General features: G+C 43.7%; 1 protein-coding gene across 10 annotated transcripts in view; it reads right to left on the reverse strand.

The window, feature by feature from the left end:
* GRIA1 (glutamate ionotropic receptor AMPA type subunit 1) overlaps positions 1–24,156 on the reverse strand; it is an 843,377-nt gene that overhangs the window by 138,603 nt on the left and 680,618 nt on the right. For all 10 annotated transcript variants that reach the window (XM_033927803.1, XM_033927802.1, XM_033927807.1 and 7 more), the window contains one exon: positions 8,860–8,913. In XM_033927803.1, the coding sequence (XP_033783694.1) occupies positions 8,860–8,913 (54 nt within the window). The remainder of the gene's footprint in view (positions 1–8,859; positions 8,914–24,156) is intronic.

Raw genomic sequence — 24,156 nt, forward strand, 5'->3', positions numbered from 1 at the left:
CGCATTTGAGGTTCCATGCTTCCTAGGAGTCAAGATTTGGAATGAAGTCACAGAGACAACAAGAACAGAAACCAACCACACCCTTTTCCGGAAGAAACTGAAAACTCTACTTTTTGAAAACTCAAACTCTACAAGAGCACCCTCGCACATGTTCTCTTACTTAGTATGACTTGGCTCTCCTTCCCCTCCGTCCCTTCTCTTCCCCCGCCCCTCTCATGACCTAGCTACCCTTCTTCTCTTGCAAGTCGCCTAGAGCCTGCTTAGAGAAAGGAAAATGGTAAAACCAGAGGACATAATTTGAGGTTGAGGGGCGGTAGATTCAAGAGCAATGTTAGGAAATTCTACTTTACGGAGAGGGTGATGGATGCTTGGAATGCACTCCCCAGAGAGGTGGTGGAGAAGAAAACAGTGACAGAGTTCAAAGAAGCGTGCGATAAACACAGAGGATCTAGAATCAGAAAATAATATTAAATATTGAACTAAGGCCAGTACTGGGCAAACTTGCACGGTCTGTATATGGCCGTTTGGGGGAGGATGGGCTGGAGAGGGATTCAATGGCTGGGAGGGTGTAGATGGGCTGGAGTAGGTTTTGACGGAGATTTCGGCAGTTGGAACACAAGCACAGTACCAGGTAGAGCTTTGGATTCTTGCCCAGAAATAGCTAAGAAGAAAAAATTTAAATTGAATCAGGTTGGGCAGACTGGATGGACCATTCGGGTCTTTATCTGCCGTCATCTACTATGTTACTATGAGAGAAAGAAAGAAAGAAAGACAAAGAAAGAGAGAGAAAGAAAGACAAAGAGAGAGAGAGTGAGAGAAAGACAAAGAAAGAGAGAGAAAGACAAAGAGAGAGAGAGGTGGTGGAGAGAATGGTGACGGAGTTCAAAGAAGCGTGGGATGAACACAGAGGATCTAGAATCAGAAAATAATATTAAATATTGAACTAAGGCCAATACTGGGCAGACTTGCACGGTCTGTGTCTGTATATGGCCATTTGGTGGAGGATGGGCAGGGGAGAGATTCAATGGCTGGGAGGGTTTAGATGGGCTGGAGTAGAGTTTTGACGTAGATTTCGGCAGTTGGAACCCAAGCACAGTACCGGGTAAAGCTTTGGATTCTTGCCCAGAAATAGCTAAGAAGAAAAAAATTAGAAAAATTTAAATTGAATCAGGTTGGGCAGACTGGATGGACCATTCGGGTCTTTATCTGCCATCATCTACTATGTTACTATGTTATGGAGACGCGCAAATATTAGATTCAAGTTTCAAGTTTCAAGTTTATTAGGATTTTATATACCGCCTATCAAAGTTATCTAAGCGGTTTTTTACAATCAGGTACTCAAGCATTTTCCCATTGCTTAGATATTTTCCCATGCTTTGTTATGTACATATAAGCTTGTCATTTGTCCTGAGCTCTCCTGGGAGGGCGGGATATAAAACTTAATAAATAAATAGGGGAGGCGTGGCCTAGTGGTTAGCGTTGCTACCTCACCACCCTGAAGTTGTAAGTTCAATTCCAGCCTGCTCCAGTGCCTCAGGTTCCATAGTTAGATTGTGAGCCTAAATAAATAATACTCTTCTCTCTTTTCTTGTTTCCTTCCAGGCTCCAGATTTGCTTTCGCTCCCCTTGCTCCCTTTTCCTTCCATGTTAATGCACCTGTCAGTGGAATTACATAAAGAATCGGTCCCTAGGTATGTACAGGAAAATGGGCCTCGCTAAGAGCAGTAATGAATTCAAAGATGCATTCCGTTTCAAAGGCACCAGCACTTTATGTTAATTGCATTTTGATGTGTACATCTGTTCCCTAATGATATGCTCCAGCTGAAATAATTTTTTTTTTTATCGAGGGGGAAAGGTCATCGTTCCATCCATTCACTGCTGGGTTTATGGAGATGCAGTGCTGGCTGACAATTAACATTCTGCTGTTTTCTTCAACCGTGCCGATTAGAAGGAAGAAGAATAGGAAACGCTGTTCCGGGCTCTACTGAATACGTCTGAAATTAGCTGTCTTCATTCAAAAGCATCACAGGCAGGAAGGCTCCTGGAGAGCGATGAATGATAGACTTCAGAAAGACTTGTAACATACCTACTGTATTAACTGAGTGTTTCATGAATGGAAGCCTTTTATCCTATTAAGGCGACACCAAGGTGTCCAAGATGCTGAAACACCCATAGGTGCCAGAAAGGGGGGCGGCAGGGGTTACAGAGGCCATGGCCTCCCCAAATTTGGTGGTCAGAGGAGTCAGTTATGGCTCTCCCGACTCCCTCACTTACCTCCTCCCTGGCTATCGTAATTTTAAATCTTTGGGCAGCCGGCAGTGGCAACGAGGTGAGCCTGCTGCAGTCAGCCTGCCCCGGAATTCTTCACTCTGCAGTGTCCCGCCTTCGTGGGAACAGGAAGTTGATGCAAAACGAAGGCTTCTGGGGCAGGCTCACCTCGTTGCCAATACCGGATGCCCAAAGATTTAAAATTACAGCGGCTGGGAAGGAAGTAGGCGGGGGAGTCGAAAGCTAGAGAGAGGTCATGCCACGGGATCTCGCTGGGGGTGGGGAGGGGGCTGGTGCTGGGGGGTTGGGAAGGCAGGGAATGGCAGATGCTGCATGGTCTGGGAGTGGCTTGGGAAGGACAGATGCTGAACGGGCTGGGCGGGAAAGAGAGATGCTGCTGGTGGGGGAGAGAAAAGAAGAATTGTTGGACATAGGGTCATGGAGTAGGAGACAAAAAGAGATGATAGATATTGGGGAAGGAAGAAAGAGGGTTTTGAAAAGCCGCCCAAACTCCTGGACCTCAAAAAGGAGGACATATCTGGGGAAATCCAGACTTCTGGTAACCCTACACAGAATGATATGGACTTTCAATCATTTAAATATCACTAATATGAACTCACTTTTTCTCATACATATAAAGGGCAACCTAGAAAAGGACTTGGGGGTTTTGGTGGATAAAACAATGAAACCGGCAGCACAATGCGCAGCGGCCTCAAAAAGGGCGAATAGAATGTTGGGCATTATCAAAAAAGGTATCACTACCAGAACCAAGGAAGTTATCCTCCCGCTGTACAGGGCAATGGTGCGAACGCATCTGGAGTACTGCGTCCAGTACTGGTCGCCGTACCTAAAGAAAGATATGGCGATACTCGAGAGGGTCCAGAGAAGAGCGACAAAAATGATAAAGGGCATGGAAAACCTCTCGTATGCTGAGAGGCTGGAGAAGTTGGGGCTCTTTTCCCTAGAAAAGAGGAGACTTAGAGGGGATATGATAGAAACTTATAAGATCATGAATGGTATAGTGAAGGTAGAGAGAGACAGATTTTTCAGACTGGCGGGGGCAACAAGAACTAGAGGACACTCAAAAAAATTGAAGGGAGATAGTTTTAGAACAAATGCTAGGAAGTTCTTCTTTACCCAGAGGGTGGTGGACACCTGGAATGCGCTTCCAGATGGAGTGGTTGAGCAGAGTACGGTTTTGGGTTTCAAAAAGGGATTGGACGAATTCCTGAGGGGTAAGGGAATCCAGGGGTACAATTAGAGGGTTACTATACAAGACAAAATGCTCTTGAGTAATAGATCACTACAGGTCATTGACCTGGGGGGCCGCCGCGGGAGCGGACTGCTGGGCATGATGGACCTATGGTCTGACTCGGCAGAGGCCATGCTTATGTGCTTATAAGCACAACAAATAGTGACTTAGGGCTTCTTTTACTAAGGTGCGCTAGTTTTTTTTAGCGCGCTCAGCATATTACCATGCGCTAACCCCACGCTATGCGGCTAGAACTAACCCCTGCTCAATACTGGCGTTAGCGTCTAGTGCGCGCTATTCCGCACGTTAATTCCCTAACGCAGCTTAGTTAAAGGGGCCCCTAGTGATTCGCAAACTCAGTGACTGCACCGATTACCACATCGCACATCTTCAGAGAAGAAGGAGTGATTGTTTGAGAAGATAAGTGCGCTTTATTCCCTTCTCTTATAACATTACGCCTCATATGGGCAATGATAAGAGCATGGCGCTGTCTTGTCTTTGAATAAGAAGTTGCACAAAAGCGTCGCGTAGTAGCCATTTTCTGAGCACGTTGCACTATTTGTTGTGCTTATATGTATGAGTACAAGTGAACATTAGAATTGCCGCTGCTTGGTCAGACCAGCGGTCTATCGTGCCCAGCAATCCGCTCATGCGGCAGCCCTTAGGTCAAAGACCAGCACCCTAACCAAGACTAGCCCTACCTACGTACGTTCTGGTTCAGCAGGAACTTGTCCAACTTTGTCTTGAATCCCTGGAGGGTGTTTTCCCCTATGACAGACTCCGGAAGAGCGTTCCAGTTTTCCACCACTCTCTGGGTGAAGAACTTCCTTTCGTTTGGACGGAATCTATCCCCTTTTAACTTTAGAGAGTGCCCTCTCGTTCTCCCTACCTTGGAGAGGGTGAACAACCTGTCCTTATCTACTAAGTCTATTCCCTTCATTATCTTGAATGTTTCGATCATGTCCCCTCTCAGTCTCCTCTTTTCAAGGGAGAAGAGGCCCGGTTTCTCCAATCTCTCACTGTATGGCAATTCCTCCAGCCCCTTAACCATCTTAGTCGCTCTTCTCTGGATCCTTTCAAGTAGTAACATGTCATTCTTCATGTATGGCGACCAGTGCTGGACGCAGTATTCCAGGTGGGGGCATACCATGGCCCGGTACAGCGACATGATAATCTTCTCCGATCTGCTTGTGATCCCCTTTTAATCATTCCTAACATTCTGTTCACCCTTTTCGCAGCCGCCGCGCATTGTGTGGACAGCTTCATTGACTTGTTGACCAGTCTCTTTCCTGGGGGGTCTCTCCGAGTACCACACCAGACATCCTGTATTTGTGTATAAGATTTTTGTTACCGACATGCATCACCTTACACTTATCCACGTTAAACCTCATTTGCCATGTCGCAGCCCATTTCTCAAGCGTGTTTATGTCACGTTGCAGGTCTTTGCAATCCTTCTGCGTCTTCACCACCCTGAATAACTTCATATCGTCCACAAATTTAATCACCTTGCTCGTCGTACCAATTTCCAGGTCGTTTATAAATATGTTGAAGAGCACGGTTCCAAGCACCGAACCCTGCGGCACTCCACTCGTGACGCTTTTCCAGTCCGAGTATTGTCCATTTACCCCCACTCTCTGTTTCCTATCCGCCAACCAGTTTTTAATCCAGTTCATATTAACTGTATCTAAATTACATATCTTCGCTGTAAATGTACAGTCTCTTAACCTGTAAACCGCTCTGAACTGTTTTGTGGTATTGCGGTATACAAAAATAAAGTTATTATTATTATTATTATTATTCTGGGACTTCTACTGCATTGAATAAAATACCTGGAATTTGACGATAGAATATCCCTTTATTCTTAGTGAGAGTGGAATCATCACCAGTTGGTTTTGGAGCAGGCTCTATGCCGGATAGCATGGCAGGCAGCAGCAGTAACAGCAATGAAGGGCAAATAAAAGGTATGTGGCAAACTGAGTGCTGAGCCAGGGAGGAGGCAGGGCAGGACTCGCAGGTACAGGGACCAGTACCAGAGGAGATCAGGTCATAGTCTAGGCTCTACTTGGCTACGGCATTGATGTGAAAGTGCTGCGTGGGGACCACAGTCAAACCCTCTTCATACTCACTACACTGATGTCCATGACTTCCCTGAATTCACACACCTCTAATCCAGATTGGCTACTGACTTATGTAATTTATCTCCACATGCAATGTTTTAAAATCCGTTTCTTTTTGGTGCTATCGCTCCTATTTGATGATAAAATATTAACACGTATCTCCCTTCTACTTTGTTCTTTTTCTCTTTGTGTGTTATGGTTATTTTGCATTAATGAGAAATTGCTCTACTATGAATTGCTATTTCTCTTTTGCTTCTTGCGATGCCACTATTGTCTTTTTGTGGTTATTTCAGCCCATGTTTTGTAACTATTTCCTCACTTCTTGTTTCATACTGTTGTAAAGTAACAGGAGAAAATAAATGTATTTGTTATAAAAAAAGAAAAGAAAAAAAAGCTGACTCTCTGCTGTTTGCTGAATTAAACCCAGATATTCAGTAGCCAGCAATAAGGAGAGGGGCGATGGGGGGGGGGGGGGTGGCAGACCGCCCCAGGTGCCGTCTGGGCAGGAGCACCGGTACCAGCATCTCTAGTCCTCTCCGCCCACCAACCTTTTGAAATCTTTTCCGGCTGCTCGAAGCGGTCTCGGCTCTCCTTCTGATGTAACTTCCTGGTTGCAGGATCAGGAAGTGGCATCAGAGAGAGAGAGAGAGCTGAGGCCGGCGCGAGCAGCAGGGAAGAGGTGTTGCTCGCTGCCAGTCAAGATTTTAAGAGGTACACAGGTGGGGGGCTTGCATGATGGGGAAGAGAGCGGGTGGAGGAGTGCACCAAGAGGCGGTTCTAGATGCCACAGCCCCGGGCGCCTCCTTCCCTCACTATGCTAATGAGTGCCAGCTCCTATCTGGGTGCCAGAACTGAATGTCTGTCAGGTGGCTGCTGGGAGTTACCCAGGTATCTGTGATATTCAGAGGAGGTGTCTGGATAGCTACCCAGTTAACCTAGAATAATCTGTTTCTGTTCCAAGTTAACCAAGTGGATATAGAGGAAAGGTTCATAGTCTGTTATTGAGAAAGACCTGGGAGAAGCCACTGCTTGCCTTGGATCGGTAGCATGGAATGTTGTTACTCTTTGGGATTCCAGAATCTTGCTATTCTTTCAGATTCTGAATGGAATGTTGTTACTCTTTGGGTTTGGCCAGGTACTAGTGACCTGGATTGGCCACCGTGAGAACGGGCTACTGGGCTTAATGGACCATCGGTCTGACCCAGTAAGGCTATTCTTATGTTCTCTTTTTTTTTTTTTTTAAACTTCTTTATTCATTTTAAAAACTATAATTGTACACAGTAAATGATGCATTTACATAAAATATTAATATTACAGCACAATAAACTTATTAAAAATAATGACAAAAATTATTTTCCCCCACCCATTTATCCAATTGACCAACTCATAAAATTACCTATAAACAACCTATCTATACCTCTTAAACATTGTCAAAACATACCCTCCTCCCCCCTCCTCAGGATGTGTATGTTTTCCTCAATTAGATAAATAAGTCATTCCTTACAATATTTAGTTAATGGTTCCCAAACTTCCATCAATTAAATAAAGCATCAAATTACTGCGTCTCAATGGCCACGAATTTGGTCTTGGAGGATGAGATGTACAATGTCTGCACCTATGAGACAAACATGGTTTTCTCTGTTGCATAGAGTTTTTTGGACCCCAGTTCATTTACATAGAATAGATAGTTCCAATCTAATAGATGTTGGCACTGTCATCTGGAAGTTGGGACGTTGGATCATTTACTATACTATTGTCCCTTGATACTAAAATTCTGGAGATCTATTTGGGATCAAGTTAATAATTTATTAGAAAATCCAGTGGCACTATCATATGATACCACTTTATTTGGAACATCTAAGATGGCAAAAAGTCAAATTTCGGCAAAAAATAACAAACTTTTATTTATAATGACGGGGGTTGCCTTGCAGCTTATCTTGAAAAATTGGGACAGTTTAAATTATTCATTCTAGTGGGAATCCCTATGTTATGTCTTTAAAATGGAAAGATTCATGGCCATACATACATTTGAACATTCCATTTTCCCTCAACAATACCCATTTAGAGTCAGTAACTTCTTTAAAAATCTTAGGCGTTATCATCGATGATAAACTCTCGTTCCATGATCACATAAGTAACACAGTCAAACTGTGTTTTTACAAATTACGCATGATACGTTCAATTTCAAAATTCCTCGAGCCGAAATCAATTAATATATTAATTCACTCATTGGTCATTGCCAAACTTGACTATTGCAACTCTCTATTAATTAATATTACACAAAAGGAAAGAAGACACCTTCAAATAATTCAAAACACGGCTGCTAAACTTATACACAATGGTAAAAAATATGACCATGTCACCCCCCCCCTACTGATTAACTCTCATTGGCTCCCAATTAGTCACCGCATTACTTTTAAAATATTACTTCTTGTATTTAAAACTTTAATCTTTAAAGAGCCACAATTCATTAATAGAATGCTCATCCCTCACAATACTTCCCAGTCTCTCCGATCGACAGCCCAAAAACTTCTAATGGTCCCCTCATTAAAAATCATAGGCACCAGAAGACATGATATGTTCTCAGTAATGGCCCCCCAATTGTGGAACGCTCTTCCCCAACATATTAGAGAAGAAAATGACCTTAGCCAATTCAAAAAACTTCTAAAAAGCTTCTAAAAAGCTCTCTCTTTAAAGACGCGTTCAATCTTTAATTTTTTTTCTTTTAGATGAAGATATTATGGTTCAGTTTTATTTACCCATCCTACTGTTTTTCCCTGTTTTTTGTCTATTTTTCTTACCAATGAAGTTGTAACTTTACCCCTCTGTCCTTCAAGTTTCGTGTATGTCTCAAAACTGTTAGTCTAATGTTATATTGTTTACTTTTATAAATTTGTTTTATGAAGTTGTAAATTGCTTAGTAACTGGAATAAGCGATTCATCAAATACAAATAAAAACTTGAAACTTGAAAACTTGAAGTTACAAAAAATATTCTTATGTTCTTATATGAATATCAGCAGTGTCTAAATAACTCCTGACTCCACTCCCTGACCGCCACAACATTAACTGAATAGTCTTGTGACGGTCTGCATGGATTTTCAACTCTGAGCTGGACTCAGTAAGTGGAAGTTACTTCTACCTTTATGTACTTGTCTCATAAACTGAAGGATTACAGACACAGAAGAGCCCAGATATAGAGACAGACGTCTTACAGAACTTACCAGATTTGCAAGAATGTAGTGGTATCCAATGATATTTTTTTCCATTTTGATAATCTGAAATAAAGCGGAATTTAAAACGATAATTAACTAAGATATTTCCATTCCTTACGATACAGAAGGTAAGGCTTTCTTTTCCTCAGTATTCTACATTTTTTTTTCATTATGTCACAAAATTGCATTTATAAAATAGTAGGTCAACGTTTAGTCTGCAGCTGTCAACTTTTTTTAAAAATACCAGCTGACGTGGGCTTTTTCTACCCAGTTGAATTAATTTATTTAAAAACACTTTTATCTCACTTATCCAAACCATCTACGCGGGTTTGCAAAAGTACATGCACAAATCAATACACACATAAAACAACACAATTTCTTAAAAAAAAAACAAAAAACCCCCACACTAAAATTATATATAAAAAAAGCAAAAGTTGATTCAACAGCTCAATTGAACAGATCTTCATTTCCAAAAGCTTTCTGGAAAAAAAAAAAAGCCTTCTCCGACCTGCGTGAGGATAATAGCAATGGAATCTGACGAATATTAATAGGTAAAGTTATTCAGTGCTGGGCTATACCTGGGCATTAGTGCTGAATTCTGGGTACAAAGTAGCCCTTGGCATTAATTGGTACCAGCAATACTTAAACTGGTACTCAGATAACTCCCCAGATACAGTTATCAATGTCCTAACTTTAGAGAGATAGTTTACCCAATAAGGTCCTGATTCTTTAAAAATATCTACAGTTAGGTGTCTAAATTGGCACGCCTACAGTAGCGCATTAGCATTTAGCATGCGCTAAATCAATTACCGCGCGCTAAATCGATTAGAACACCTTAGTAAAAGAGAGCCTGAGATTTACAAAGGTAGTAAATAGAATTTTAGGTATGATAAAGAAAGGAATCACGAGTAGATCGAAGAAAGTTATAATGCTGCTTTATAGAGCAATGGTCAGACCACACTTGGAATACTGTGTCCAACTTTGGTCTCCCAACCTAAAGAAGGATATAAAACTCCTGGAGAGGGTGCAGAGATGAGCAACGAAGCTAATAAAAGGTATGGAGAACTTGGAATACGAGGAACGACTTAAGAGACTGGGATTGTTCTCCCTTGAGAAAAGGAGACTGCGAGGGGATATGATCGAGACTTTCAAAATACTGAAAGGAATCAACAAAATAGAGCAGGAAAAATAATTATTTACAATGCCCAATGTGACACGGACAAGAGAACATGGACTGAAGCTAAGGGGGGGACAAGTCCAGGACAAATATCAGGAAGTTCTGCTTCACGCAACGAGTGGTGGACGCCTGGAATGCTCTCCCAGAGGAGGTTATTGCAGAATCCACCGTTCTAGGATTTAAAAGCAAACTAGACGCACATCTCCTTACGAGAGGCATAGAGGGATAAGGGTGACTAAAATTACGCCAGGTGTACACCTGGCTGGGCCTCCGCGTGTGCGGATCGCCGGACTTGATGGACCGAAGGTCTGATCCGGAGACGGCAGTTCTTATGTTCTTATGATGCCTCATTCCACAGTACCTTAGAGCCAACCTCATCAGTGATGTTACAATGGAGTAGCAACATTCCAGAATCCCAAAGAGTAACAAAAGATTCCAGAACCCCAAAGAGTAGCAACATTCCAGAGCTGAGATTGTGACACGGACAAGAGGACATGGACTGAAGCTAAGGGGGGACAAGTCCAGGACAAATATCAGGAAGTTCTGCTTCACTCAACGAGTGGTGGACACCTGGAATGCTCTCCCAGAGGAGGTCATTGCGGAATCCACCGTTCTAGGATTTAAAAGCAAACTAGATGCACATCTCCTTACGAGAGGCATAGAGGGATATGGGTGACTAAAATTATGCCAGGTGTACACCTGGCTGGGTCTCCGCGTGTGCGGATCGCCGGACTGGATGGACCTTAGGTCTGATCCGGAGATGGCAGTTCTTATGTTAGTAATTAAGTTCCGTTCTACAATGACAATTGAAGTCATTCAGGGTCACTGTTATAAGTATTACCTAATAGATTTTTAATTATGGGGTATTTCTGTTCCTGAATTTCCCTGGCCCATCTGCTTGGCCTTCCAGAAAATAGTTCATTTCGCTTATTTATCCATTACTGAGATCTAATTCCCTTGCTTCCCGTTTCCGTAAGACTTAATTAGCATTCCTGCAGAATAATGTGGTTAACTTGATACTGCTCACACATAAGGAAAATACCCACTCCTTCTTTCTGCCTCATTAGAAGAGAACATTCATTACTTAAATAGACATGCCATGTTCTGGTGAGGGTCACTGCTTCTATGTGTCTAGACCTAAGTTTGGAGATTGTGTAGAGAGGACTAAAGACTCAGAACATGAAAACACTCTTATGGGGATTGATTCACTTCAAAATGCATTTTAAAAAATGAAAATTGAGTCACGTTTGCTACTTTAAATTTAATTGGCTTTGTAAAAGGCAATAAATTTAAAGCTGATACTGTACATTAAAGAATGATATGGGGACAATTTTTTCCCCGTCCCCACTGGAACTCATTTTCACGACCCAGCGAATTCATTTCCGGTCCATGCCCCATTCCTGTAAGCTCTGTCCTCCTCTGCAAAAGCCTCAAACATTTTAAAATCATAAGTGTTCAAGGCTTGTGCTGGCAGAGCTTACAGGAATGGGGCAGGGAGAGCGACAAAACTCACAAGGACTGGAAGGGGAAATTGAGTTCCTGCGGGGACAATTTTGTCCCCATGTCATTCTCTACACTGGTCCATTCTAGAAATCAAAATGTAGTAAAAGTGAGCCAAGTATAGGACAATCAAGCCATTGTGACATCACTGATGAGGTTGGCTCTTAGGCATTGGTGGAATGAGGCATTATGATGTCACAATACCAGCTCTCAGAGCCTGAAGCTTTTCACACTATTTTTTATTCAATTTTCTATACTATTCTCCCAGGGGAGCTCAGAACAGTTTACATTAATTTATTCAGGTACTCAAGCATTTTTCCCTGTCTGTCCTGGTGGGTTCACAATCTATCTAATGTACCTAGGGCAATTGGGGGGGGGGGAATTAAGCAACTTGCCCAGGGCCACAAGGAGCAGCGTGGGTTTGAACCCCCAACCTCAGGGTGCTGAGGCTGTAGCTTTAACCACTGCGCCACTCTAGAAATCAAAATATAGTAAAAGTGAGCCAAGTGTAGGACAATCAAGCCATTGTGACATCACTGATAAGGTTGGCTCTTAGGCATTGGTGGAATGAGGCAATGTGATGTCACAATACCAGCTCTGGTTATCAGAGGCTGAAACTTTTCACACTATTTACTTATTCAATTTTACATTACATTACATTAGTGATTTTTATTCCGCTTGTACCTTGCGGTTCAAAGCGGATTACATAAGAAGAAAGCTGGACATTTCCAGGAGGGTACATGACATTGGAGAAAACAGATTGAGGGTAAGACTTAATAACAGAATGAGTGTAGACTTAGTAATATTGGAAGATAGATCAAGTTACATTACATTACATATAAATAGTCTGTTTCCATGCGTTGGTAGGTAATCGGTTTCGGTAGGATGAATTAGGTTCCATGTTTTTTTTTGGTCGATTGAGGGTAAGGTGCCAGGGAGTGAGCAAAACCTGGTCGGTGTTAAGTGGAAGAGGAGAGGGAGATTAGGTAGATTGTATATACTTTTTGAATAGCAGCGTTTTGATTTCTTTACGGAAAGCTTTGAAGTCAGATGTTGAGGTTAACAATCTGGTGATGGAGGGTTCGAGTTTTGCTGCATGCGTTGCTATGAGGTTATCATAAAGCTTTTTACGATGAGTGCCGTTGAGTGGTGGGTATGAGAATGGTGTCAGTGTTCTTCTTATTCTGGGTGGAAGGTTACGGTTTAGGCGATCGTTTAGATAGGCAGGTGCAGTACCGTTGAATACTTTGAAGATTAGACAGTATAGTTTGAATTGAATTCTGGCTCTAATCGGTAGCCAATGTGAGTCTAGGTAGGCGTTGGTGATGTGGTCATATTTTCCGAGGGAGTAGATTAGTCTGAGAGCAGTGTTCTGAATGGTCTGTAGTTTTTTGATCATGTTTGTAGGACATGGTAGATATAGGATGTTGCAGTAGTCCTAGTACCAGGGATTGGACAATGATCCTGTAGTGTTGTTTTCTACACTGTTCTCCCAAGTAGAGAATGAAATGGGTACAAATTTTTCCCTATCCTTGTGGAACTCATTTTCCCTTCCCGGTGAGTTCATTTCCTGTCTCTGCCCCATTCCTGCAAGCTCCGTCATCATCTGACAAGCCGCAAACACTTTAAAATGTGTGACATTACCACGTTGGCACTTTAATTGAAAATGCCATTAAAAGTCAATTTAAAACCAATTAATTTAAAACTGATTGACGTGCGCAGAATTCAATGCGGTGCTTATCGGCGCCTACCTGGAAAGGGGGCACGGTTAGGGGCAGATAATAAGCGTGGTATGACTTAGATGCTGGCTTAATATACAGGCGCCTAAGTCAAGTTGGGCACCAGTTGGCCTGATTCTGTAAACGGTGCCTAGTGGTTGACTGACAACCATGCCCAACGGCACCCAGGAGATAAGACGCCGCTAGGCTCCTTTTATAGAATCAGCCCCAAAGTTCACAGTCAGACAATTTTGTCCACAAGATCTGAACTGTACATTAATCAAAGACTGTTATAGCTTCTATTTTTTTTCCTGAGCTATTTGCGCATGGTGAAACGTAGAGCAGTCAGCGTTTTTTGCAGGTGTATGATCTAATGATACGAGCACGCTGCTGGGAAACCTGATGTTTTGCCATGATTTCCCACCTGAAAATCTTCTTACTGCTTACTGTATGGCCATAAGCAACTTTTAAGCAACCAACAGATTCTGAATAGGGTCAGAGGCAAACTTGAAACTGTTGAGAAACTAAGGCCCTCTTTTACAAAGACGTGCGTGCTAAATCAGGTGGCGGGTCAAAAGCGCGCGAGGACAAAGGCGCGCAGACAACTGAGCGCAGGGCTTGATCGCGCCGAAGAAAAACCGTATTTTAAAGGGCTCTGAAGGGGGCGTGGGGGGAACCCCCCCCACTCTACTTAATAGTGATCGCGCTGCCTTACGCTGCCATGTTGGGGAGGTGTGGGGGGTGTAACCCCCCACATTATACTGAAAACTTATCTTTTTCCCTAAAAAACAGGGAAAAAGTTAAGTTTCCAGTATAATGAGGGGGTTACAACTCCCCAACCCCCCCCCCCCCAATGCCAGCGCGATCTCTATTAAGTAAAGTGGGGAGGTTCCCCACCAACACCCCTCCGTCGGAGCCCTTTAAAATATGGTTTTTCTTCGGCGCGATCAAGCCCTGCGCTCAGTTGTCTGCGCTGGGTTGTCGGCACGCCTTTGTCCTTGAGCGCTTTAGACTATGAATCCTAAATCAACGCATGTGCTTGATTATGCCTAGCATTCTATTCGCTCTCTTAGCGGCCGCTGCGCACTGTGCCGTTGGTTTCATGTCATTGGAACCTGCTTAGTTATAAGCGGGCTATAAGCTTTTTAAATAAATAAACTGCTCCCCACAAGGCTGTCCCAGAGTTCACTCCCTATGCTGAATTATACATGAGATCTCTTCACATACCCAGTGAGTCTTTAACATACAGCAGTCATTGCGAGCTCTCTCTGAAGCATACCTAATCGGTGTAGTTTTCAAGATATTTGTAATGAATATGGATGAGATACATTTGATGTTGAGGGGTGGTAGATTCAGGGGCAATGTTAGGAAATTCTACTTTACGGAGAGGGTGGTGGATGCCTGGAATGCGCTCCCGAGAGAGGTGGTGGAGAGTAAAACTGTGACTGAGTTCAAAGAAGCGTGGGATGAACACAGAAGATTTAGAATCAGTAAATAATATTAAATATTGAACTAGGCCAGTTACTGGGCAGACTTGCACGGTCTGTGTCTGTAAATGGTCGTTTTGTGGAGGAGGGCTTCAATGTCTGGGAGGGTGTAGATGGGCTGGAGTAAGTCTTAACAGAGATTTCAGCAGTTGGAACCCAAGCACAGTACCGGGTAAAGCTTTGGATTCTTGTCCAGAAATAGCTAAGAAGAAAAAATTAAAAAAAAAAAAAAATTTTAATTGAATCAGGTTGGGCAGACTGGATGGACCATTCGGGTCTTTATCTGCCGTCATCTACTATGTTACTATTTGCATTCACTGGGTCTCCACAGTGTCCAGAGAGACAGATGTATGTCTAGAAAAGGGTCGGGCTACATTGATACCAACACAGTAGCCAATCTGCAGACTTTAGGGACATTAACCCCCTCTTTTACAAAGGCGCACCATGATTTTTAGCGCCCGATAAATATCGCACACTACACACGCGCTAAACGCAAACGTGCGCATGCTATCCTATGGGCGCATGCGTTGATTCAGCGTGCACTAAACACGCACCGAAACGCGTAGTGCACCTTTGTAAAAGGAGCCCTAATTCTTTTGGGATTTCAGAATATTTCCAATGAATATGCATGAGACAGATTGGCATGCACGGTGTTTTCAATTGTATGCAAATTCATCTCATGCATATTCATTAGGGGCATCCTAAGACCTGATCAGATTGTTCTCCACAGAGACTGGAGGGTTCCAAGACTTACCCCCTCTTTTATTAAGGTGCGCTCTAACCGATTAGCGCGTGCTAACTGAATTAGCACACGCCAAATGCTAACACATCCGTAGACTAACATGCATGCGTTAGTGTTTAGCGCGCACTAAATCGATTAGCGCACCTAATCTAATCTAATCAAATCCTTAGGTTTGTATACCGCATCATCTCCACGTTCGTAGAGCTCGACGCGGTTTACAGTAGGAGAAATAGGAAGGAACTACAACAGAGGGTTAGAGGTAGAAGTGTGAAGAAAATTTACAGGACTTGGGATGCCAAGATAGTGAAAGAGGACCTTAATGATAGTTGATGGCAGAAAAATCCCATCTGGCCCATCCAGTCTGCTCCGTTATCCTTGTGTACATTGAGGTATACTGTATAGCCCAGCTATAGAAGCTTAACTGACTATAGGATATTGTTGCTTTGCCAGTTAGCTTTTAATTGCTTTCGCATCGATTTTTTTAGTCTCAGAGTCTCTGCCAGAATTCAAGTGCAGAATCTTAGGCCTCAGATCTAAATCAATTTTACCTTATTAGTCCACACGGTTTTCTGTAGTGGAGATAAAAGCTCCCTTTCCTAAATTGATTAAAGCTATGAAAGGCTTTTCTCTCATTTTGGGAGTGATTTTGTAACATCGTGCATGTATAAACTGCAAGAACATACTTTTTCCATCATGAATAATGGAAGATTTTCAAAATGATAGTATACAAGTTCTTCCATTTTGAAAAATACCCCGGGGAATATACTTACATTTACTATTGCTGTTGGGAAGGGAAAGGGACATTTTCAAAGCATTCCAATTCATAAAATAGGATTTTAGGCAAAGACATGAGGCTCTTGAAAACTGCTCAACACATAGATAAATACTGTGCCTGTGTACCCATACAGAGAATATTTGTGATTACAAACTAGGAATGGGCATTGACATGGCAGATGAGGTTCAACGTGGATACGTGTAAAGTGATGCATGTAGGTAACAAAAATCTCATGCACGAATACAGGATGTCCGGGGCGGTACTTGGAGAGACCTCCCAGGAAAGAGACTTGGGAGTTCTGATCGACAAGTTGATGAAGCCGTCCACGCAATGTGTGGTGGCGGCAAAAAGGGCGAACAGAATGCTAGGAATGATAAAGAAGGGGATCATGAACAGATCGGAGAAGGTTATCATGCCGCTGTACCGGGCCATAGTGCGCCCTCACCTGGAGTACTGCGTCCAGTACTGGTTGCCGTACATGAAGAAGGACATGATGCTACTTGAAAGGGTCCAGAGAAGAGCGACTAAAATGGTTAAGGGGCTGGAGGAGTTGCCGTATAGCGAAAGATTAGAGAAACCGGGCCTTTTCTCTCTCGAATAGAGGAGATTGAGAGGGGACATGATCGAAACATTCAAGGTACTGAAGGGGATAGACTTAGTAGATAAGAACAGGTTGTTCACCCTCTTCAAGGTAGAGGGGCACTCTCTAAAGTTGAAAGGGGATAGATTCCGTACGAACGTAAGGAAGTTCTTCTTCACCCAGAGAGTGGTAGAAAACTGGAATGCTCTTCCGGAGTCTGTTGTAGGGGAAAACACCCTCCAGGGATTCAAGACAAAGTTGGACAAGTTCCAGCTAAACTGGAACGTACGCAGGTGAGGCTGGACTCATTTAGAGCACTGGTCTTTGACCTGGGGGCTGCCGCGTGAGCCGACTGCTGGGCACGATGGACCACTGGTCTGACCCAGCAGCGGCAATTCTTATGTCCTTAGTTGTTCCCAGTGGCAGGATTGAACATAAGAACATAAGCAATGCCTCCGCTGGGTCAGACCTGAGGTCCATCGTGCCCAGCAGTCCGCACACGTGTCGGCCCAACAGGTCCAGGACCTGTGCAGTATTCCTCTATCTATACTCCTCTATCCCCTTTTCCAGCAGGAAATTGTCCAATCCTTTCTTTAACCCCAGTACCGTACTCTGCCCTATTACGCTTTCTGGAAGCGCATTCCAGGTGTCCACCACACGTTGGGTAAAGAAGAACTTTCTAGCATTGGGCAGATGTGTATTTATATTCATTCTTTAGATTTACAGAAAAACAGAAGTACTTGTGTATAATAAATGTAAACTGCTGTGGTTGTATCACAGAAAAACAGCATATCAAATCCATGACCCTTTGAGCCTAACACAAATAGGAAGTGCAGTTTTGTATCTTGGTGTCTTTCTTTTAGGTATTTATACTGTATACTGCCTATCAAGGTTATCAAAGCGGTTTACAATCAGGTCCTCAAGTATTTTCCCTATCTATCCCAGTGGGCTCACATTCTATCTAAAATACCTGGGGCAATGGGGGGGGGGGGATTAAGAGACTTGCCCGGGGTCACAAGGAGTAGCGGGGGTTTGAACCCACAACCCCAGGGTGTTGACGCTGTAGCTTTAACCACTGTGCTACTCTAGAAATCAAAATGTAGTAGAAGTGAGCCAACTATAGGACAGTGAAGCCATTGTGACATCAATGATGAGGTTGGCTCTTAGGCATTGGTGGAATGCGGCATTATGATGTCACAATACCAGCTCTGGTTATCACTTTTCACACTATTTATTTATTCATTGTTCTATACCGTTCTCCCAGGGGAGCTCAGAATAGTTTACATCAGGGATGCCCAACCTGTGGCCCTAGGTCCACATGTGGCCCCGTGAAGTATTTTGTGTGGCCCCGGTCGAGGACGATGCAGTGTTTTCCTCTGCTGCCCCTGGGTGTTTTCCGTCTTGCCGGCTCCCTCCTCTATCTTGCTGCAGCGTTTGCGCATTTGTGCGGCCCTAGAAAATTTTTGGGGGCCAATGCGGCCCAAGGAAGCCAAAAGGTTGGACACCCCTGGTTTACATGAATTTATTCAGGGACATCAAACATTTTTCCCTGTCTGTCCCGGTGGACTCATAATCTGTCTAAAATACCTGGGGGAATGGAGGATTGAGTGACTTGCCCAGAGTCATCAGGGTCACTCCTTTCCTGTTTCCCCCAATGATGTGGACTAATGCTGCTTTCTTGTTCTTTTGTAATTTGTTGCAATTGAAAATAGAATGTGAAAAAAAAAATGAAACAAAAAAAGTTATGTGCTGGGATGATCTGTGCTAAGCATGAATTCTAGATCAGCAATTACATGCATTAATTGTCATTATTGAATACTACTGTAAGTCCACAGTTATGCTCCTAATGGTAGGCTGGTTCAATGGCTGCTGTAAATGCTTGTGCCTTTTTTGGGTGTAATTGCGATTTTTCTGGAACCCATGAACGCACGTTCCAGCTGTGCCCCTGCCCTTCCCATGCCCCTTGCAAAAACAGTTTAAAGTGTTTTCTTTTTAAAGAAGCCTTTAACTAAAAGTTTATTTTCCGGTTGATTCTTAATCTCATCGTCTTGTATTAAACTCAGATTATATTTCCCCTCTTTTTAGATTTTCATGTTTGCAAATTCTTTTCTCACATCATCCTTATGTTCTAACCTAATCTGATTAACACATTTTCTTTTTCTTTTTTTTTAATTGTATTTTTTCTTTTTCCCTCCTTTCCTACTGTTTCATGTGTTTGTTACCCCAGTTCGTTTTTTTTTTTTTTTTTAATTTTAAAGTAATTATTTTTATTTACGATGTATTTGTGATTTAAGAAATCCAATTTTATTTCTTTGTAAAACGCTTTGTATCCTGAAAAGTGTTTAATCAAATAATTTAATAAACTTGAAAACTTGAAACTTGAAGGGCTAGATTCAGAAAGCAAACCGATCGGTGTGCGACCAGATTTCCCTCCTGCACTATTCACTAACCTCTCCTGCAATCCGCTTCGAATCTGTGCATGCAAATGAGGTGAAACGCATGCAAAGTAGGCAGGGACGCGATTCACAACACAAAATTTCACATCCGACCGGGCTGGCCGATCAAGAATAGAAGCGACTGCCGGGGACCAGTCGCACACGTCTCTGCCGACTCTCCTGTTCCACTGCTGCCCTGCACTCTGCCCCCCGGAGGTTTTATTCTTGCCCTGCTTTCTCCCCCATGTCTGCTCGGAGTCCTGGATCTCCGCCTCCTTCCCCGCAGTGCGAGCCTGCAGGGAAGGCGGCAGAGGGCAGGAGAGTCTGGGCAGCAAAAATAGCTCAAGATGGCTGATTAGCGCTTGAGCTCCGTGTGACCCGGCATTTTTTTTTTTTTACCTATCTTGCGCTTTACATTAGCTATAATTGTGAGGATTGTGTGCCGGAATAGCTACAGGTGGGGGTAGTCTGCCGGGCGGTTTGCCTGTCTGCCGTCTTTCGCTTACCGCGCTTTTACTTCTTGGCCTGGGGCGGAAACAACATGGCGGCAGTGCCCGCGGCAACTAGCTCCAGCTCTCTGCACGATGCGCCTGCAGCCCCGGAGCCAGCCTCTTTCGCGGCTTTCCATCAGCAGCTGCTATAAAGTTAAAAAATTAAAAAGACGGGTCTAGACGCATGCGCAGACCCTCTACAGAGGGTCTGCGCATGTGTCGGGATCGCAGACTTGCGATACGTGCCGGTAGATGGGGGCATTCCTCCAATCGCCCCCCCATCTGCATTTTGGAGTTTAGGGAATTCATTGGACCTGCCCGGATCAGGCAGGTTCATGAATCTAGCCCTATGGATTTTGCACACACAATTTGTAAAACACTGATTAAAGGTAGTTAAGCATATAACTGCTAATTATTAAATAAAGCTCATGTGTGTAACAGATTTTATTTGATAACCTGGGTTTGCTACTTTCCTAATTGGATAGCACACTTTTATTATCGATAAGTACAATTGTTTCTCATTTTATTTGCCTTAAAAAGGTTGGTCAGCTGGATCCGAGGCATCGCACTGATACCTAATTACTATAGTCAGATGCTATAGGCAGCGGCTCTCTTCCCATGGCCCTTGTAACAGCATTATTGCCTATAGGCAGCGTTTAAAATATCACGGTGGGAATAATAATGCAGAGACATTCAGAGCAGATTGAAGGTTATTGTTCCCCAGGTAAAAATGTACCACTTGCTGAGTGAAATTGACTGATGTGTCACAGGTTTCTGCACAATGTGTTGTACATGGTTTTAAGTTTGAGAATGTGACTGCCATATTTTTGGAACAGCTAAAAACCTAAACGTGCAAAGTTTCATATTTTATTTGTGCCCATAATATCAAAAGCAAAGAAATGTCATAGCGTGTGTCTCCCTTACTGATACACCTTCATTGGTTACCTCCCTTCGGAGGTTCTGTTCAAATTGTGCTGTTTAGTTTTCAAAGCTTTAGAGCAGTGTATCTCAAACTGTGTGCCTCCTGAGATTTCAGGTGTGTCACGGTACACTGGGGAGGAGGTTAGGTGCGGGCACCAACCAATGGCTTACAGGATGTGGCGAGAGGCACGTTCTGTAGGCACTCAGTGGGCACCAGCGCCTAGCTTATCCTTCTCTCTGGCCCTCTTCCCTTCTGGCACCCTCCCCCCACACTGTCATCTCAGGGCTCGCATGGAGAGCCTTCACACACACACACACAGATGTGATGATGTCACGCATGCGTGTGATGTCATCATGGCGATATCCACGCACTTCCAAGTGCCTCGAGCCACCGCTACTACCTTTAGTGTGCCGCAGCCCGAGAAAGTTTGCGGGACACTGCTTTAGAGGGATAGTCACCCGAGGCCCTGTCTTCTTGTATGCGATTATTGAGCGTCAGTGGTTCTCGTTGTTAACAGAGACTGTTTCCCTCTGGTAAGTGGTCTGAGATTTAGGACCTTGCACGAGAACTCATTTTATGTCGGTCTGTAAATGCTTGGAATTCTTTATTGCAGGAAATACGATCTAATCTTTATCTTTGAAAAATGTTGAAATCTTAATTATTTATAGAGCATCTTCTTTTGCAAGCTTGCACTAAATTGATAGACCGCATTCATATTACTGTGAATCAGTCTGATCATTAATTTTGATTGGTCACAATGCCATAATGTTTCATTCCACCAATGTCTAAGAACCTGATCTCACAATGGCTTAATTGCTTCTGCTTGGCTCACTTTTATGACATATGTAATAATGATTTCAGATGCTGGAGATATTTCTTTTTTTTTTAAATTAGGGGGGAAGTTATCAATGTGGGCTTCTGTTAAAATGTGTTATTTTACCGTTAATCCCAGTTATTTGTAACTAGGGGCTGGATTCTCAAAAATTTACGTTAAAAACCAATGTTGTCACAGCTGTTATTGTAGCGATTTTTTAAAAAGCGAGTCACTCTCCCCAAAAATGGTCATGCAAATGAGGTTGGCAGAGAGTAGTGAAGGTGTGCTAAATTTGTATGTGCTCATTCCTGGTGATAGCGATGGGCACATGTGCAGAATAAACGCAAAAAACAAAAAAACAAATCAAGCCGCCGAAGTCAATAACCCCCACACCCGACACCCCCCATGGCAGTGAGAGTGATGGCCACTCTCTCCTGCTACCAAGCAAAGCACCCCTGCCTCCCCGGCAAAAGGAGAGTTGCCCACTTCCTCCCTCCGCCAGCACAACCCCCGGCAGCGGGAGAAATGCCCACTCCCTCCCGCCACCAAGCAACTCACCCGCCACCTCCCAGCAGCAGAAAAGATGCCCACTCCCTCCTGCCACACAACTCCCCTGACACCCCCGCCCCCTCACCTTACTTATGATGGCTGGCAGGAGGGATACCTACTCTCTTCAAAATGGCAGGCCATCCCCTCCCTGGTGCATCCTGGGACACACCAGGAAGGGGCCTGAGGCTCTGCTTAGGCTTCTGGGCCAATCAGAGCCTTAGGCCCCTCCCCGGATGCACCGGGAAGGGCCCTAAGGCTCTGATTGGCCCAGGTTGTTTAAGACCCCTCCTATGGCCCCTCCTGCCAATCTTCAATTTTTTTAAAAAATTATTATTATTTTAGTCTGAGTTGCCAAACCTTACCTTCCTATCAGTGCCTTAGCCAATCAGTGCTCAGGCACTGATCAGAAAGCAAGGCAACAACAGCTCAGACCTGTCGGCCAATTTTGGCTGCAAAAGTGGCACAACGCGGTTAGAGAATCACTCGGCTAATATAGAGAATCGCTCAGAGTGATCATTTTAATATTAATGACCTTGTTGCACTACATCTGCATGGCAGTATCGGAGACGGCTAGAAAACTCGGAAAAGACCCCGATAAGCTGTTTTGATAATCCGCCGCCAAAATGCATGCACACTAAACCGGCTGGAGTTGGTTTAGCGAGCACGTTAAAGGCAGATTTTAGTTTTGAGAATCTGCCCATAGGTCTCATTGCATAAAAAGGGACCTAGGCCAAAATTGCACGAGTTAGTGGTAATTTCCCCCCTTAGCATGAAGAGTTTCAGGGCTCCTTTTACAAAGGTGCGTTAGGGCCTTAACGCATGGAATAGGGCGTGCTAAATTGCCCCGCAGGCTAGACCTTAACGCCAGCATTGAGCTGGCGTTAGTTCTAGAAGCGTAGCGTGGGTTTAGTGCGCGCTAAAATCCTGCGTGCGCTAAAAACGCTTAGCGCGCCTTAGTAAAAGGAGCCTTCAGTCTCTAGTAACCAGAGCCGATCTTGTGATGTCATAATGCCTCACTCCACCAGTACCTAAGAGCCAACACGATCGGTGGCCACCTTAAAGGCCGCTGCCGATTGTGTATCAATCGCAAAGTGACACCGATTGGTGTTGGTTTTAAAGCACCATATATAGAATTTTTAGGGAAAATGCACAAATACAAGTTATCCCACTTTAGAGTGTCCAATATGAGAAAGGAGGTACAGGGTCTCAGAAACCCGCTTGATTGAACACATAAATGTGTGATCTCAAGCCTAAATGGGATAGAGTCTTAATCCCCAGTGTTTTCCTGTGATTGATTAATTATGTAATCAACTTTTTTTTTCTATAAGAAATCTTAACCCTAAGTATTTGCACTTATCTTTCGTGTGCAGAGTCACTAGCCTGCCCCGACGGGACCCGTTTCGCCATACTGCAGTTAGAAACCTAGCCCCAAATGAAGAAGGACGCTTCAAAAGAGTATCCTTAGAACCCTTGACAAAGCCACTGTATGGCGAAACGGGTCCTGCCGGGGCAGGCTTGTGACTCCGCACACGAAAGATAAGTGCAAATACTTACGGTTAAGATTTCTTATAGAAAAAAAATCAAAGGCTCTCTGGAATTGACGTCAAGTCTTAAATTATGGATAAATAAACCCAGCCGAAAGAAATCTAGAGACTGCAGTCCGTAACTGTTACAGGCTTTTGATGTGTCGGTAGTGCAAAGGCCTCTCTTCTTAATGAGCAGTCTAAGGCTTTGAGCCTTCTGCCTTCTGGCTGTAAATCAGAGATTCAACCACTTAACTGTAGCTAAAGAAGGAGCTCCCTGGAAGAGCTAGTTGAAAAATTCTTTGGTTTCTACTTTATTTGGATTTTGCTCGTACCTTTTTCAACAGTAGTTCAACATGAGTTGCATTCAGTGATAAACCACCGACTCTATTTCAAGTTCTTAAGCCTTGGCAGTGTGTTTTATCAACAATTCGAAAGGGCATGCTACATTGTTTTCACTTTTTTTTGGGTGTGGTTCTATTGCCCGTTGGTACAGAAAGAACAGAGGGCACCACCCTGACTGTGTCACTGAGATTGATGGCCCCTGATGCAGGCATTCCGCTGAAACACGGCCCGCGTCGGGTCCACTATTA

Source organism: Geotrypetes seraphini, chromosome 18, assembly GCF_902459505.1.
Source record: "Geotrypetes seraphini chromosome 18, aGeoSer1.1, whole genome shotgun sequence".
Classification (NCBI taxonomy): Eukaryota; Metazoa; Chordata; class Amphibia; order Gymnophiona; family Dermophiidae; genus Geotrypetes; species Geotrypetes seraphini.